This window comes from Carlito syrichta, unplaced genomic scaffold (genome assembly GCF_000164805.1).
Source record: "Carlito syrichta isolate Samal-C Ts95f unplaced genomic scaffold, Tarsius_syrichta-2.0.1 Scaffold314091, whole genome shotgun sequence".
Lineage (NCBI taxonomy): Eukaryota > Metazoa > Chordata > Mammalia > Primates > Tarsiidae > Carlito > Carlito syrichta.
The window spans coordinates 264441-278921 of record NW_007258187.1 but is presented as its reverse complement, the minus strand read 5'-3'; the positions used below and the strand labels follow the sequence as shown (position 1 = coordinate 278921).

At 52.5% G+C, this 14481-nt stretch overlaps 2 protein-coding genes across 5 annotated transcripts in view; both read right to left on the bottom strand.

The window, feature by feature from the left end:
- ETV2 (ETS variant 2) overlaps positions 1–1027 on the bottom strand; it is a 2344-nt gene extending 1317 nt beyond the window's left edge. Inside the window, 4 exon segments of the mRNA XM_008070996.2 lie at positions 2–253; positions 514–596; positions 791–863; positions 958–1027. Of these exon segments, the coding sequence (XP_008069187.1) occupies positions 2–253; positions 514–596; positions 791–863; positions 958–1027 (478 nt within the window).
- A 3926-nt stretch (positions 1028–4953) lies between these two features.
- On the bottom strand, positions 4954–13033 carry RBM42 (RNA binding motif protein 42). Of its 4 annotated transcripts, none has more exons than XM_008070993.2 (10): positions 12773–13033; positions 12400–12544; positions 10505–10589; positions 10324–10398; positions 8432–8497; positions 8178–8353; positions 7359–7694; positions 6992–7109; positions 5292–5486; positions 4954–5201 (listed from the first exon to the last, which is right to left on the bottom strand). In XM_008070993.2, the coding sequence occupies exons 1-10, from the start codon at positions 12898–12900 to the stop codon at positions 5089–5091; spliced, it is 1437 nt and encodes a 478-aa protein (XP_008069184.1). In that variant the 5' UTR covers positions 12901–13033; the 3' UTR covers positions 4954–5088. The 4 variants fall into 4 exon arrangements, with proteins under 4 accessions (XP_008069184.1, XP_008069186.1, XP_021574712.1 ...); XM_008070995.2 differs by having other exon boundaries at positions 8178–8329; XM_021719037.1 differs by lacking the exon at positions 8432–8497 and having other exon boundaries at positions 8178–8329.
- Positions 13034–14481: the final 1448 nt, after the last annotated feature.

Below are 14481 nucleotides of genomic sequence, written 5' to 3'. Positions count from 1 at the left end.
GAGCCGTCCGGGCCAACAGAGCAGCCCCAGCGCGGGGCGCTGCTGGCGGCCTGGGCGCACGACCGCGAGCTGGGCTCTCCCGCCGAAGTGGCGCAGTTCTGGGCCGTCGCCCCTTCGGAACCAGCGGAGGGAGCGGGGCCTGAGCAGGGAAGGACAGGACCTAGGGTCTGGGGGACGCTGCTCCAAGAGTCCGCGGCGGTGCACGCCAGGGCTGTCCAGTCTCCCGACCACGGCAGAGCCTGAGGGGCGGGCTCTGGGAGGGGTAACGAATCCCACGTGAGGCGAGCCAGGTGTCCAGGTCCCCAGCCCCCTCGGGGCCCCCACGGGCCTGAGCCCTCCGCCCTGGCGCCAGGGGCCTGGAGCTCCTGGATCCAGGCCACGCCACTCTGAGGACGCTGATGTCCCCAGTCCTAGCCCCATTTCCCCGCAGAGATCAGGGAGACTGAACCCCCAGCCCCGATGTCTCAGGATCCCGGCCCCGCCTCCTCCCGCCGCCTCTCCCCGCGTACTCACCCGCTCCCCACGGAGCTTCTGGGTGCGGCGAGGGGGAGCCCCAGTCCAGCTGTGGGAACCCTGCGAGGGACAAGATCGAACCCGAGTTTAGGGGAGAGTACGACAATGACTTGGAGAACTCACTCAACCACCCACCCCGTAGTCTTTGTGGGGAGTTATCACCCCCAGCTCCTGTTCAGCCCCAGGAGTCCAGGCTCGCCCCCTTCCTCCCTTAAACCTAGGAGCCCAGCCTCCCTTTTTCTTCCCCAGCGCCCAGGCGCCCAGCCGGCAGCCACCTTTCCAGCATGTCTCCGCTGTTGGTGTGTCTTCTTGGCGGGCAAGATCATGGAAGCAGAAGCCCAGTTCGACTCCTGCAGGCCAAAGGAAGTTAGGGCCCGGTCCGGGTCAGCAGAGACCCCCCACCTGGGAACCCCCCCACACATGGTCTCTGCCCCCGCAGCCTACCCAGCCCTGTCAGCTTGTGCCCTGGAGGCACTTCCTGTGGTGATGCTTCATCCCAGTTCCACGTGTCCATGGATACTCGTGAATGTTCTGGGTGGGAAAAGTCGACATGACAGCGGGTGAGCTAGTGACATTTAGAGACCCCGGAGTCTGGGCCCCACCCTTTGCTTCCCTCAGACCCAGGAGTCCAGGAGCCTGGAATCTTGGCCTACACCCCGCCTTTCCGAGGAGAAATGAGAGACCTCAGCCCCCTTCCTCTCTCCGACCCAGGAGTCCAGGCCCGCAGCTCCACGTGTCTGGTCCCCAGGTCCTTCCTAAGCCTGACACCATGTCTTCGTTCAGTTCATGGCTCACCTCTGGCGGGTTCCTCTGCCCCGAGCCTGGGGTCTCAGCCCCATTTCATACCATGCACCTCCCCTCCCTCGGGACTTGGGCAGGGGGGAATTTTCCGAGACGTCAGAGCAGGGGGTCGTAGCCCGGGTCAGGTTGCAGGGGCGGGGGCGGGGCCGAGCCGCGACCCCCGCCTCAGGGATGGGCGCTCCCCTCTGGGGCTGTCTTGCTGCAGGGATGGCTCGGACTTGGAAAAGGGATGGGGGAGCAGCGGGCTGGGCGAGACGGGGGTGGGCGCCAGGGACAGGGGGTGTTTACGGGGTGTTGGGGGGTGGGGCAGAAGTTTGATGTCCAGGTTCTCCGTCTTGGGACTGAATCTTGCGACATGGGGGGTAGTGAGGGCAGGGGTTCTGGGGTCAGCTGGGCTGCTCCTGGCTTATCTGCAACAGGAAGAAGGATTTCCGGCCAGATGGCCCCACGCCGCCGGCAACAGCTGACGTCACAATCGGCAGGGTGACTGCGGAGGTGTGTGTGTGGGAGGGGTGTGGAATGGGGCGGAGGCCGACCTGAATCTGCCACCAGGCCGAGCTGGGCTGCTCCCGAGGAGTGTCAATCTTAATAACATTAACAGTAATAATCATAAGAGCTAACAGGCTCACTACATGCCACCAACTGCACAGTGGGCCTTTATTTAATCCTCTTTTAAGGTAGGTACTAGTCTCATCCCAATTTTTTGAAAAGGGAAATTGAGGCAGGCTTCCTCCCACTACTCCCTCTCCAGAGCCCATGCCCTTCCATGCTATAATAGCTTAGGACAACTGGGGAAATTTGAGTATGAACTGGATATGAGATACAGTTATTTTCTCTGATAATGCTATTATGATATGAAAGATGCCTCTATTAAGAAGTAAACAGATATTTAGGGATGAAGTATTATGTCTGTAACTTGCTTCAAATAATTCAGCAAAAAAAATTCATACATGTGACATATGCATGCAGTATTTGGGACATACTTTTTTTTCTGAGTCAAGAGTCTCACTTTGTCACCCAGGCTGGAGTGCAGTGGCATGCTCATGGCGCTTAGGTGATTCTTCTGCTTCAGCCTTCCAAGTAGCTGGAACCACAGGTATGTGCCACCACGCCTGGCTAATTTTTTGGTTTATTGTAGAAACGAGGTCTTGTCATGTTGCTCAGGCTGGTCTCGAACCCTTGAACTCAGATATTCCTCTCCTCTTCGCCTCCCAAAGTGCTGGGATTACTGTGTGAGCCACTGCACCAGGCTGGGGCATACTTATACTAAAAAGTTCTTTGTTGTTTACCTGAAATTCAGTAACTAGGTGTCCTATATTTTTATTTGCTATGTCTGCAACCCTTAACCCAGGTAACCCGGCTGCAGAGACTGTGTTTATGCCTATCCTACTATAATAATTTTTTCTTTTTTTTGAGTTGGAATCTCACTCTGTCACCCAGACTGGAATGCAGTGGCCACTCCCGACCACCACAGCCTCGACCTGCTGGGCTCTGGCGATCCTTCCGCCTCAGCCTTCCAAGTAACTGGAATTACAGGCATATGCTACCACGCCCGGCTGATTTTTTGATTTATTGTAGAGATGAGGTCTCGCCGCCCAGGCAGGTCTCGAACCCGCGGGCTCAGGCAATCCACTCACCTCAGCCTCCCAAAGGCGCGGGATTATAGGCTGAGCCACCGAACCTGGCTGATAAAAATAACTTTCTAATATGGACATTTTCTCCAGTATTCACCCAACTTCTGGATCATTAACTACTTACCATTCTGGAGGGCGAGAAGAGCAGAGGCAATGCTCTTCTATTTCACAGAAGGGAAACTGGGACTCAAGAAAGTCACTTTATCAGGGTCACTGGGATGGGGTGAGCCACAGAGCCCTAGGGTGTCACTGGTTCTTCCATTCATTCAGCCCAGTGGCCTTAAGGGGGTCCTGGCCTGCCCTGTACCAGCACACCCCCCGCCTCCTTTCCCTGAAGCTGGCTTTGCTCCATATGTATCTGTCTTTCCACATTTCTCTGCCCTAGCTATCTATTTATCTTCGGGTTGGTGTCCCAGCTCTGGGTCTCTGTTGCACCAGGCCTGACTTCAATGAGGTCTTGTCCCTCCCCATCTATCTTTGAGTGTTCCTGTCTCCCTGTCTTGCTGGGTTTTCTCCCATATCCCTTTCCATTGCAATCTCTTACTGACCATTCTCATCTCTGAGTCTCCGTCCCCACTGTTGCATCCTCTCCATTTCTGTTCATGGTTCTCCCTATCCTCATGAAGACTTGTGTGCACTTTTAAGTCCCTTCTTTCTGGAATCGTCCTGTCCTCCCATTTCCTCTCATGTCCTTATGGTTGCAGTAAGCAGAAGAGGGCCAGGTGTAGGAAGGGGTAGTGATGAGGGACCTGGTGCTGGGTGGTCTAGCCCAGGTGGCAGGGAGCTAAAAGACACTTCCTGCCAGGGAGGGAGGCCCTCTCCCCTCTGACCAGACTGGAAAATGTGACGTCAGAGAGGGCAATAAAGGGAGAAGACAGGAACAGAAGAAATTCGACACCCCTCCCGAGTAACCTCCTTCCCAGAGAGGCCTTGGTATTGTCTCTACGACACCCTCCCCCACCCCACCTCACTTATGTCCCACAAAGTCCTTCCTAATCTAGGGTTCTGAGGGCTCTGTCTTTGGGAGACCTTCACCCCCTCCTCACACTCAAACCCTGTTATCTTCCTCTGCTGGCCTGGTCCCTGCCTCAACCTCCTTCCAGACCTTCAGCCCACAGTGGTAGTCTCAGGGCTCTTCTAACATGCAAGTCTGTGATGCCAGCCCCCTACCTGCAGCATGAACTCTGTCTCAGGTTCTCAGAGCTTGCTGCTGCCTGCAGGGTAGTCTAAGCTCTTAGCCTGGCATTCAAAGTCCTGCACAGATACCTCTTCAGACAGGCAGAGGCCAGCCCGGAGCTGGGAAGAGAGAGGGAGAACCACAGTTGCAGAGAACACTCAGTGAGATTCAGACATTTAGACAAGAAAGCAGGCGGACTCACAGACACTCACGAGCTACCCACACACTTAGTAAGATAATTCAGCTGGGGTTTGCAGAGTGGAGAAATTGGAAGACATCCTGAAAGGAGTCTTAGAAGTGGACAGTTCCTTAAGGAAGCCCTTCCTGACCCAGAGGTCAGCGTTCTTGGTTCCCTGATCTCTACCCTGACCGCTCTGGGCTCACTGTCTGGCATCGGCCTATATTCTACTGAACCATGAGCTCTAAGGGAGCAGGGTCTGGGGCTGTTTTAGTCACCACTACATCCCCAGCATTGTTGAGGCCCTCAGTGAACGTCTGCTGGATGGATGAAAGACTAGAAGGCTGTGGGCTCTAGAAGGGCGGGCGCAGAAGACCCCTGCTTTGTTGCTGAGAACACAGGAGGGAATCCATACATGGAGCTGGCTGCAGTTTGGCTTTGACTTTGCTACAGGCTCCGACCTCCTCCTCCAAAATGGAATGCACTCAGTATGCACTTAAGGTTTAAGAAAAGATAATGGGCACACAGCAAGGGCTCTTGCACATCTGGATGTGTGGATAAACTTCCAAGGCTCTCCACCATTTTCATTTCACCACTTTGGAGGGTAAGTCAAGCCCTGCTCCCCTCAAAGCGCTTCCAAGCCCAGCAAGGAATGGAAATGAATGTAAATTTATTGAAACTGGTTTTGGGGCCATGGGTGCGTGGATAGTTGGGGGTTTTCCCAAGAGAACTGTGGCAGGGAGCTAGTGCCTGGCCGGGTGAGAGCGGGTCCCCAGCCGCAGACCCTATCTCAGGCCCAGCTTCTTCTTTTCCTTCTGCTTCTTGCGGACCACATCCAGGTTCCGGTCCTTCCACATGCTCTTGCGAAGCTTGATGGGGCGTGATCCCACATACTTCCCTGTGGGAATGGAGCGTTCAAGTCAGGCTGTGGGTCAGGCTTCGGGCAGGTGCCTGCCACACCCCCGTCCCTGGCAGAGGCCTCACCCACCGTTCATTTCACGCATGGCCCGCACGTAGTCGCTGGGGTCCTTGAAGCTGACAAAGCCGTAGCCCTTGGTCTTGCCTGTACGCTTGTCGCGGATCACCTTGGCCTTCAGGAAGGATGGGAAGCGGCTGAAGGCGCGTGCCAAGATATCGTCATTCACCTCATTGCCCAGATCCCCGCAGAAGATCCGGAAGTCATCTGCGGTTGGGAGGGGGAGGCGGTCAGGGGATGCGGAGCCTGGCCCAGTGTCCGCCTTTGGGAACGATCCTTCCTTCCATGAAGGTGACTCTAAAACCTCGGCCTGGGACCTCTGAGTAACAGTCAACACTTTTAGAGGATTCATCTCATGCCGGGGGCTCTGCTAAGTGCCTGAGAGAGTTTCTGCACAACTGGCACTCCCACTAACCCTGCTACTTTCAGGAGGAGACCTGTCAAGTCACCTGCCCCAAGTTACACAACCAGGGCGTGGCAGAGCTGGGACAAAAGCGCAAGCACCAGGCTCCAGAGTTCTTACTTTAGACCTCTAACTGCACTGCCCTTCCCCACCCTGGGGTCATCTCACTCATTCCCACGGTGAAGTCTCTAACTGTCCCAGCCCTGGCCTTTCCTCTGATCCCAACGTCTCTTGGTCACCTGGCCTGACACCCACTGGCATCCTGTCATGATTCCTCAGTAACACAGCCTCATCTTTCCTCAGCTCTGCTTGCTTAGCAAAGCTCACTCTTATTCCCCCTTGAAACCTGGTCACATCACCTGGTCCTTCTCCAAGGCTGATATGCTCAATCCCAATGAATCTCTAGCCTCAAGAGTCACATACTACCGTTCCCTTTTGGAAGATGAGGAAAATAAGACTGGAGTGACTAAGTGACCTGCCCGAGATCACAGAACTAGGGCCTCAAGCCTGCACCTTTCCACCTGGGCTGAGGCTGCTTGGCCCTGTCGTGGGGCAGGTTCTCCCCTGTCTGTTTCTTTCTTCTGCCATTGCTGTGATTGCTCCATGGCTTCTGTGGCGATTAAGGACACTCCAAGTTAGGCCACCCCAGGAGGAAACAACATGACAGACTCAGAAAGTGGGACATTCTACAAGACAACTGGCCTGGACACTTAAATTGGGGAAATTTGAACATAAACTGGATATAAGATACCACAGAATTACAGTTAATTTTCTGAGATGTGATAATGGTATTATGATAGGAAAGAAAATGTCTCTTTTCTTAGGAGAGGAACACTAAGGTACCTAGGAGGAAAGTAATAACCTCACCTGAAACTTGCTTTAAATAACTGAGCCCAAAACAAACAAAACATACACATGCACATAGAGGAATAAAGTAAACACAGCAAAATGTTAATTACTGAATCTAGATGGTAGATAGATAGCTGGTCACTGTGCCACTCTGTGCTTAAATTTTTTCCTAAGAAGTTGGGAGAAATAGAATGTTCTTTGACCTTCAGCAAGCCAGGCCCCTCATGAGTAACACAGGGCCAGAAAGTCCCAGATCCCAGTCACCTCACCAAGTTCTGGCCCATGGCTGGGTGAGGACCTGCCCTTCAGAGTGCAGCATCACCTTCCAGGTGTGGGCTAACAGTGCCTGCCCTGCAGAAAGGTGGAGTTTCCCAGCCCACCTCCCGTCTGCAGCCCCAAGGAGGGAGTCAGGCCTGTCCCTGGCTGAGCAACGCCTGACCTCACACTACAGCGTGCTTACCTGCATCCCACTCCAGCAGGCTGGGGTCCTCCCAGCTGCTCCCAGCTGCCGTGCGAATGCAGCGTTTCAATTTCTCTGGTTTCCCCTTCTTCTTGTCTTCACCCAGGGGCTCTGGGACCTGCAGAGGAAAGGGAAGGGGGAGCAAAGGGCTTGGTGCTGGAGTTTCCTCACTCTTTTTTGCCCTCCTGCCTCCACAGTAAGGAACAGATGTGCTTCTGGTGTGAGGTATGTGTATCTTCCTCCCTCTCCCCCAAGTCCTCCCAACCCTGGACAGGTCTATGTTTGTGTTTGTGTGTGTGGAAGCTCACAGGTTCCTGTCTGCCCTCCCAGCCACTTCTGTCCCCTCACTGCTGTACTGCCTGCTTACCTCAAGAGCCATGAGCCCAGGGGGTGGCTCAGGCCGAGGTGGCCGGGGCCGTGGACGCAGGGACAGGAGCTCGGGAATGCGCAGCGGGGGCAGTAGGCCACGTACTACCTCCAACGGGAGGGGCAGGGGCTCAGGCTCAGGCAATGGCATGGCCAGGGCCAGTGGTAGGCTGGGCCCAATGACTGCAGGGCCAGTTGGGGCACCTCCTGCCCCCACAGCAACTGCTGCACTAGCGTCCTCCAGTCCAGCTGCTGTCGCTGCCACCACTCCCTCTTCCTTCTCTTTCAGACCCAACCCTAGGCCTAGGCCCAGTTCTCGGGGTGCTGCTGGCTCTTCCTGTGGACAATAAGAGAGCATGAGGGGGGCCAGATCACAAGCTCAGACCTTACTTTCATCCCCAGCCTGCACAACAAAGAAAGGGCCTGAGAGCCAGAGAGCAGGCAAGAGACACACAGGCAGAGAAAGGAGCCTCTAGTCAGAGACACAGAAACAGAGAAACACAGGCAAAGAGACAGACACAGGGACAAATAAAACCATCAAGACATAAAAACAGAGAGGGACAATCAAAGGAAAAAGTTGAGATATAGAGATAGAAACAAACCAATAGTATGTGTTCCATCTATAGTCTCTTCACAAAAGGAGAGAAACACAGATTTGGCCACAGAAAGAAAGAAGAAAAGACAGAGGGAGAGACTAAGTCAGAGTAGAAGAGAAACACAAAGTCAGGAGCGAGACAGACTTAGACATGCCCATCAGGCCAGGATCGAGGGTCTCTCCACCCACTGTACCTCTGACCATTAGTTCCCTAACCACACTCACCAGGGGAGGCCTCAGAGCAGCCATGGAGCCCAGGGGGGGCCCTGGGGCCCGAGCCATTGGTGGCAGCATCATAGGTGGTCCCGGGGGTCCAGGCAGAGGGGGCCCAACAAGGGCCTGATGAGGGGGCCGCAGTGCCATAGGGCGGGGACCAGCTGCTGCAGAAGAAAGAGCAGAATCTGTCAGGGTGTTAGTGGGGGAGTTGGAGGGCTTGGGGGCGAGTTAGGTGGCAGGGAAGATGACCCCGGGCCCCTCACCTGCTCTCTGCAGCACATGGGGGACGAAGGCCGGACGCAGGATAGGGGCCCTCTGGGGGGCCACAGCTGTGGGAGAGAGAGATGAGGGTGTGTGTCATGGGGGACAGGGGCACTTGCGGCAGTGTGTGTGTGTGTGTGTGTGTGTGTGTGTGTGTGTGTGTGTGTGTGCGCGCGCGTAGCATCCAAGGAATCCTGAAGAAGAGTCCGGGGAGCCTTCTGGGAGATGTGGGGGTCCTTCCACTGGTTCATTCAGCAAAAATTTACCACTGAGAAGCTCCTCTGCGCCCAGTCCTGTGGTGGGCAATGCTGAGGAAACACCAATAGGCCAAAGGTTTGCAGGGAACTCCTGGTCCAGACTTGGAGGGAAGAGACCAGAGAATGACAGCCCTGAATGACCAGGGCTGGAGGGGTTTGATAAAGCCCAGGCAGAGTGATCAGTGCTAGAAGACGGAAGTCCAGAGAGCTGCTGGAGCCCAGAGGAGCCCACTGACCCAGCCAGGAGGACTAGAGAAGACTACCTGGAGAAGGGGACTGTGAGCTGAGACCTGCACGATAACAGAGTTAGTCAGGCAAAGGGCAAGAGACTATTTATAAGCAAAACCCCTTCCGCTTCCAGTTTAGTATAACTGCAATTGAAAAAGTGGTGGGTTAGAAATCGTCATGAGAAGAGTTAAGAGGTCAGCAGGCATCCAAGCAAAGACACTGGGGAGCCATAGCAGGGTTGAAAGCTGGACAAGGTGAGGTCAAATTTGCATTTTGATCAAAACCATACTAAAGAATAAGAGACAAAAACTTCTCAGATATTATCAGATTATGAAGTAAAACAGGATTTAGGTAACATAATTAACAAGTTTGGTTTAATAGAGATTATACTAGAATTTTACACCCAAGAGATAACACATATCCTTTTCTTACATATAAAGAAGTGATGTCATAAAAACTGTGTGTAAAGGTTACCTGAAGGAGAAAAGGTGGAATGGGAGAATGGCCTGTGGAAAGAACAGGTTGGAAGGTTTTTTTTTTTTGAGTTGGAGTCTCACTCTGTGGCATATGCTGGAGCACAGTGACACAGTCACAGCTACCTCAGCCTTGACCTGCTGGGCTCGGGTGATCCTTCCACCTTAGCCTTCCAGATAGCTGGGACTACAGGTGTGTGCCAACACACCCAGCTAATTTTTTTATTTATTGTAGAGATGAGGTCTCACCAAGTTGCCCAGGCTGGATTTGAACCGCTAGGCTCAGACCATACTCTTGCCTCTGCTTCCCAAAGTGCTGGGATTACAGGTAAGAGTCACCATACTCAGCAGGTTGGAAGATTATAGCTGTGCAACAATGAGCAGGGGAGAGAAGGTACCTTAACAAGAGCACTGCTGGCACAGCCCAGCAATAATCAGAGCTCCTGGGGAGAATGTGAGGATCTCTCTCTGCAAGGAGCCAGGTCATGTAGGGTTTGGGCTGCCAGGTGAGGAGGCGAATGCTTGTTTAGATGGATGGCTTGTCCATCCCATCAACGGACAGTATGTAATGCCTACTATGTGGCAGGTGCTAAGACTTCTGCCCTTCATGAAGCTTATATTTTAGGGAGAATGAAAGATGATAATCATGCTAAAAAGTAAATTGTATAGCTTGCTATAGGTGTTAAGTAATGGGGAAAACACAGCAAAGGTTTGGAATTAGGACTGACAGTAGGGAGGTTGGTTTGCCATGATTATGGCAAGGCCAAATTGACATGAAATAAACAGGAAGTGCCTGATCAGATTGTGCTTTAGGAAGGTGAAAACATCAGAGTGGGGGTGGAGTAGGTGATTCAGAGCAGTGACTTAGGCAGGAGGCTAAAGCCATCTAAATAAAAGTACCCAGTTAAACATGGGGGTCCCTGGCCCCAGACCTACCTGCTCGCCGCAGGAACATGGCTTCTCGAGCTTCTGGACTGTCCAGGTGACTCCGATCGCCAGGGCCAAAGCCAACTATTGGGAGGGAGAGATGAGGATAGTGGGATGAAAGTTCTAGGTATCCCCTTTTAACCACCCTGCCTGGTTGCCTGACCCCTTCACCTTGCCACTCCTTACTTACCTGGGCCCACAAAAGGAGGGCCACCCACCATTGGAGGAACTACAGTGGCTGCAGCAGCTGCCCGGGCCTCCAGAGTCTGTTGGACCTTTTGGGGAAGAGATCAGGGTGAGGGGCCTGACTCGGTGCTCCCAATATCCCGTGGCAGGCTCACCCCAAGAGGCCAAGAGTTTCATTTCTGTGGGGCTATCTGCCAACCTTCAGGTCTCAGCTAAAATGCCACTTCCCAGGGAGGCTTTTGAGATCACACTAGCTGAAGCTGTCCTTAGTCTCTCTCAGTAGCAACTTCTCTCACCATCGTTTCATCTCCCCCACAGCACTTAGCACTAACTGAAATTATGTCCAATCTGTCTTCCCTATATCCCATGCCACCACCTGGTCCAAGCCACCATTATCTCTTGCTTATATTATTATACTAGCCTCTTCTTGGTCTCCTTGATTCTGCCCTCACCCCTTACAGTCTATTCACCAAACACAGCCAGGGCAACCTTGTTAACCTCTAAATTGGATCACAGCACCCTTCTGCTCAAAATCTTCTAACAGCTCTTCATCTCTGATAAGGCCTCCATCAACTCTCTGTCTTTATCTCCTCTTACCTTCCTCTTTGTGCATTCCACTCCAGCCACTGGTCTCCCTGCTGTTCCTTGAACATGACAGGTATGCACTTGCCTCAAGACCCTTGGACTGGAAGTTCTCTGCTAAAAATGTTCTTCTCCTAGATATCTGCATGGTTCTCTCCATCATCTCCGTGCTATCTTTGCTTAAATGTCCCCTCCACAGAAAGGTCCTCCCTGACTGCTAATGAACCTCTGCCCTTCTTAGCATACCTTGACCTGTCTCTCCCTAGTAAAATGTAAACTCCAAAAAGGCTGTGATTATTGTTTGTTTGTTCTTTACTATATGCCTAATGCCCAGAATAGGGTCTAGTGAGTAGAAGGCACTCTGTATTATTTTTTGACAGAATTAACGAGTTTCATTTGCTTTTTTTTTTTGAGTTGGAGTCTCACTCTGTCACCCAGACTGGAGTGCAGTGGCCGCTCCTGGCCACCGCAGCCTCGACCTGCTGGGCTCTGGCGATCCTTCCGCCTCAGCCTTCCAAGTAGCTGGAACTACAGGTGCGCGCTACCACGCCCGGCTCATTTTTTTTTTTTTTTGTCGCCCAGACTGGAGTGTAGTGGCCGCTCCCGGCCACCGCAGCCTCGACAAGCTGGGCTCCAGCAATCCTTCCGCCTCAGCCTTCCAAGTAGTCGGAATTACAGGCATGTGCTACCACACCTGGCTGAGTTTTTGGTTTATTGTAGAGATGAGGTCTTGCTGCCCAGGCGGGTCTTGAACCCACAGGCTCAGGCAATCCACTCACCTCAGCCTCCCAAAGGTGCAGGATTACAGGCTGAGCCACCGAGCCCAGGTTAAATTTTTTGATTTACTGTAGAGATGAGGTCTCGCCAAGTTGCCCACACGGGTCTTGAACCCGCGGGCTCAGGCAATCGACTCAACTCAGCCTCCCAAAGCGCGGGATTACAGGCTGAGCCACCAAGCCCGGCTTCATTTGCTTATTTTAACTTTAATAGTCTCTCCCTCTGTCTACTAGTCCAATACAGCTGACTATTGAGCACTTGAAATGTGACTGAGCATGTGAACCTATTAAATTTTAAACAGATACAAACACTCTCATCATTGCAGAAAGCTCTACTGAACAACATGCTCTAGAATATAAGCTGCCAAAGGGCAGAAATATTGTCTTAGTCAATACTGTGTTCTCAGTGCCTGGCACATACAATACAATCTGTCATGTTAATTAGTCAACAAGTCAAAACGTCAATACCTCTTCGTATACAAACACCTACTGTGTTCGAAGCCCTATGGTCACTGAATTACATGCCTTTGCTCAGCCGTACCTGCTGGTATGTGTTGGTCGCGATAATTGGGCGCATGACAGGAGCCGCTGGGACCTGCATTGCTTCTACCGTGGGGACCGTAGGCACGGCAGGCACAGCGGTTGGGATTCCAGTTACTGGAGCCCCCAGAACTTCCTGCTCAAACCTGGAGGAGTAGGACAGACACCACAGCTCAGAACCTCGTACCAATTCTGGAACGCTGGGCATATCGCCTTCACCCCTGCCAACCCCTCTCCTATCCCAGCCCCCACAATTCAGAAGGCCCCACTTCCCCACGTGAGAGCCACATCTCCGGCCTATCGAGGCCTGGAATCTCCAGAATTCGGTGACTGGCTCTGGGACTGCTTTTATCACACTCTGTCTCGGGCCTTACAGGGCCATCTCCGCCTCCATTTCCTTCAAGCGTTCCTCGCCGCTCTTGCCCGGGATGCCGGCGCCAGGACCCGGGACTACGGGCCCTCCGGCACCCGGGAGTCCCGGGGCTGGTCCTGCCCCGGCCATCGCTGTTGCCGTCGCTGCCGCCGCTACTACCGTCTCAGCTAAGCCGCCGCCACCGATTCGGCTACTCTCTGGTTTCGTCAGGGTGGGCGCTCTCAGATGACGTACACAAAAGCGACGGGCGCCGAATCATGACGTCATACGTTCAGGAGTGAGGGCCAATGAGGACTGGCCACACCCTCAAGGAGGCATATTTGCCAATCAGAATGCTGGAAAGACGAACTGACGGAAGAACCTGGGTCAACGGGAACACCCCAATAGAGGTGGCCCCGCCTTCACGGAGAAACATGGACTAATGAGAGCGAAGCAACGTCAGTTGGGCCCGTCCCTAATATGGAATCCGGACCTTTGAGAACGCAGGAAAGTTCAGAGGCCGGCCCCCCCCCAGCCACCGCGAAGCCCGCGCCGGAAGTTTCTAAATACACTGAAGTCCGCGTCAGCTCAGGGTTGGGCGAGGCTGGAGACTTAGCCGAGCCACCTGCTCTGGAGTAGACAACTTACCTGTGATTCCCAGGAAGACCAGAGACGTCACGGAAGAAGCTCAGAGGATTCCAGATTCCTGGAGGAGGTGACATCTGAAGACACTGGCTAAAGCAAACGAGGAGAGGTGTTCTGGGTGGAAGAAACAGCTGATGCTAAGGCCCAGAGGCAGTAGTCTATTGCATCGACTCAGAGGGGCAACTGTAAGGATTTGGTCTCTGTGTCCTGTCTTGGGACAGAGCTGACCCCTCCTTTGTTTTGTTTTTGGTAACCCTCAAAGTGTTTTATTATGGTTTTTTTTTTAAAAATGCACAACATTAGAGGGACTAGTATAACAAACCCCTGCATACCTCTCAAACACTACCAATATTCCAAACTTCCGGTTTCATCTATACTTTTAATATTTTTTTTTGGAGTACGTTAAAGCAAATCCCAGACGTCTGTCAGTTCACTCATAAATGCGTCAGTATATCTCTAACACAGATCTATTTAAAAATAAAACCATTAATTATACCATTCTTCAAACAAGTTCTTAGTTTTTGTTGCTGTTGTTTTTGAGTCAGGTTCTCACTGTCTTCCATGCTGGTGTGCAGTGACACGATCATGGCTCACTGCAGCCTTGCCCTCCTGGACTTAAGTGATCCTCCTGTCTCAGCGTCCTGAGTAACTAGGACTACAGGCCCAGCCAAGTTTCGACTTTTTGAAGAAATGAGGTCTGGCTATGTTGCCCAGGCTGGTCTTGAACTCCTGAGCTCAAGTCATCCTCTTGCCTCAGCCTCCCAAAATGCTAGAAATTACAGGCATGGGCCACCACAACCACTCGGCTAAGTTCTTAGTATTATCTAACACCCAGAGCATGTTCAATTTTCCCTGCCTCAAAAATGTATTTATACAATAGTATTGTAACACTGTTACATTGGCTAAATTATAATAGTATTGCAATACTATTATAATACTAGATTTTACAATAGTATTGTGAAATCAGGATTCTAATAAGGTCCACACATTTTGTTTCGTTGTTGGTATTTTTGTCAAAAATTAATTTTATTGGCTGCTTTGATTCTTGAAGTCCCAGTCTGAATCAGCACAAATGAATGATCTGTT

Excerpts from the sequence above, each read along its gene's own strand:
- RBM42 (XM_008070993.2), bottom strand. The coding sequence starts at position 12,900 with ATGGCCGGGGCAGGACCAGCCCCGGGACTCCCGGGTGCCGGAGGGCCC. Across the intron at positions 12,545-12,772 it reads ATGGAGGCGGAGATGGCCCT|GTTTGAGCAGGAAGTTCTGG; the intron begins GTAAGGCCCGAG and ends CTACTCCTCCAG. Across the intron at positions 5,487-6,991 it reads CCTGCTGGAGTGGGATGCAG|ATGACTTCCGGATCTTCTGC; the intron begins GTAAGCACGCTG and ends TCCCAACCGCAG.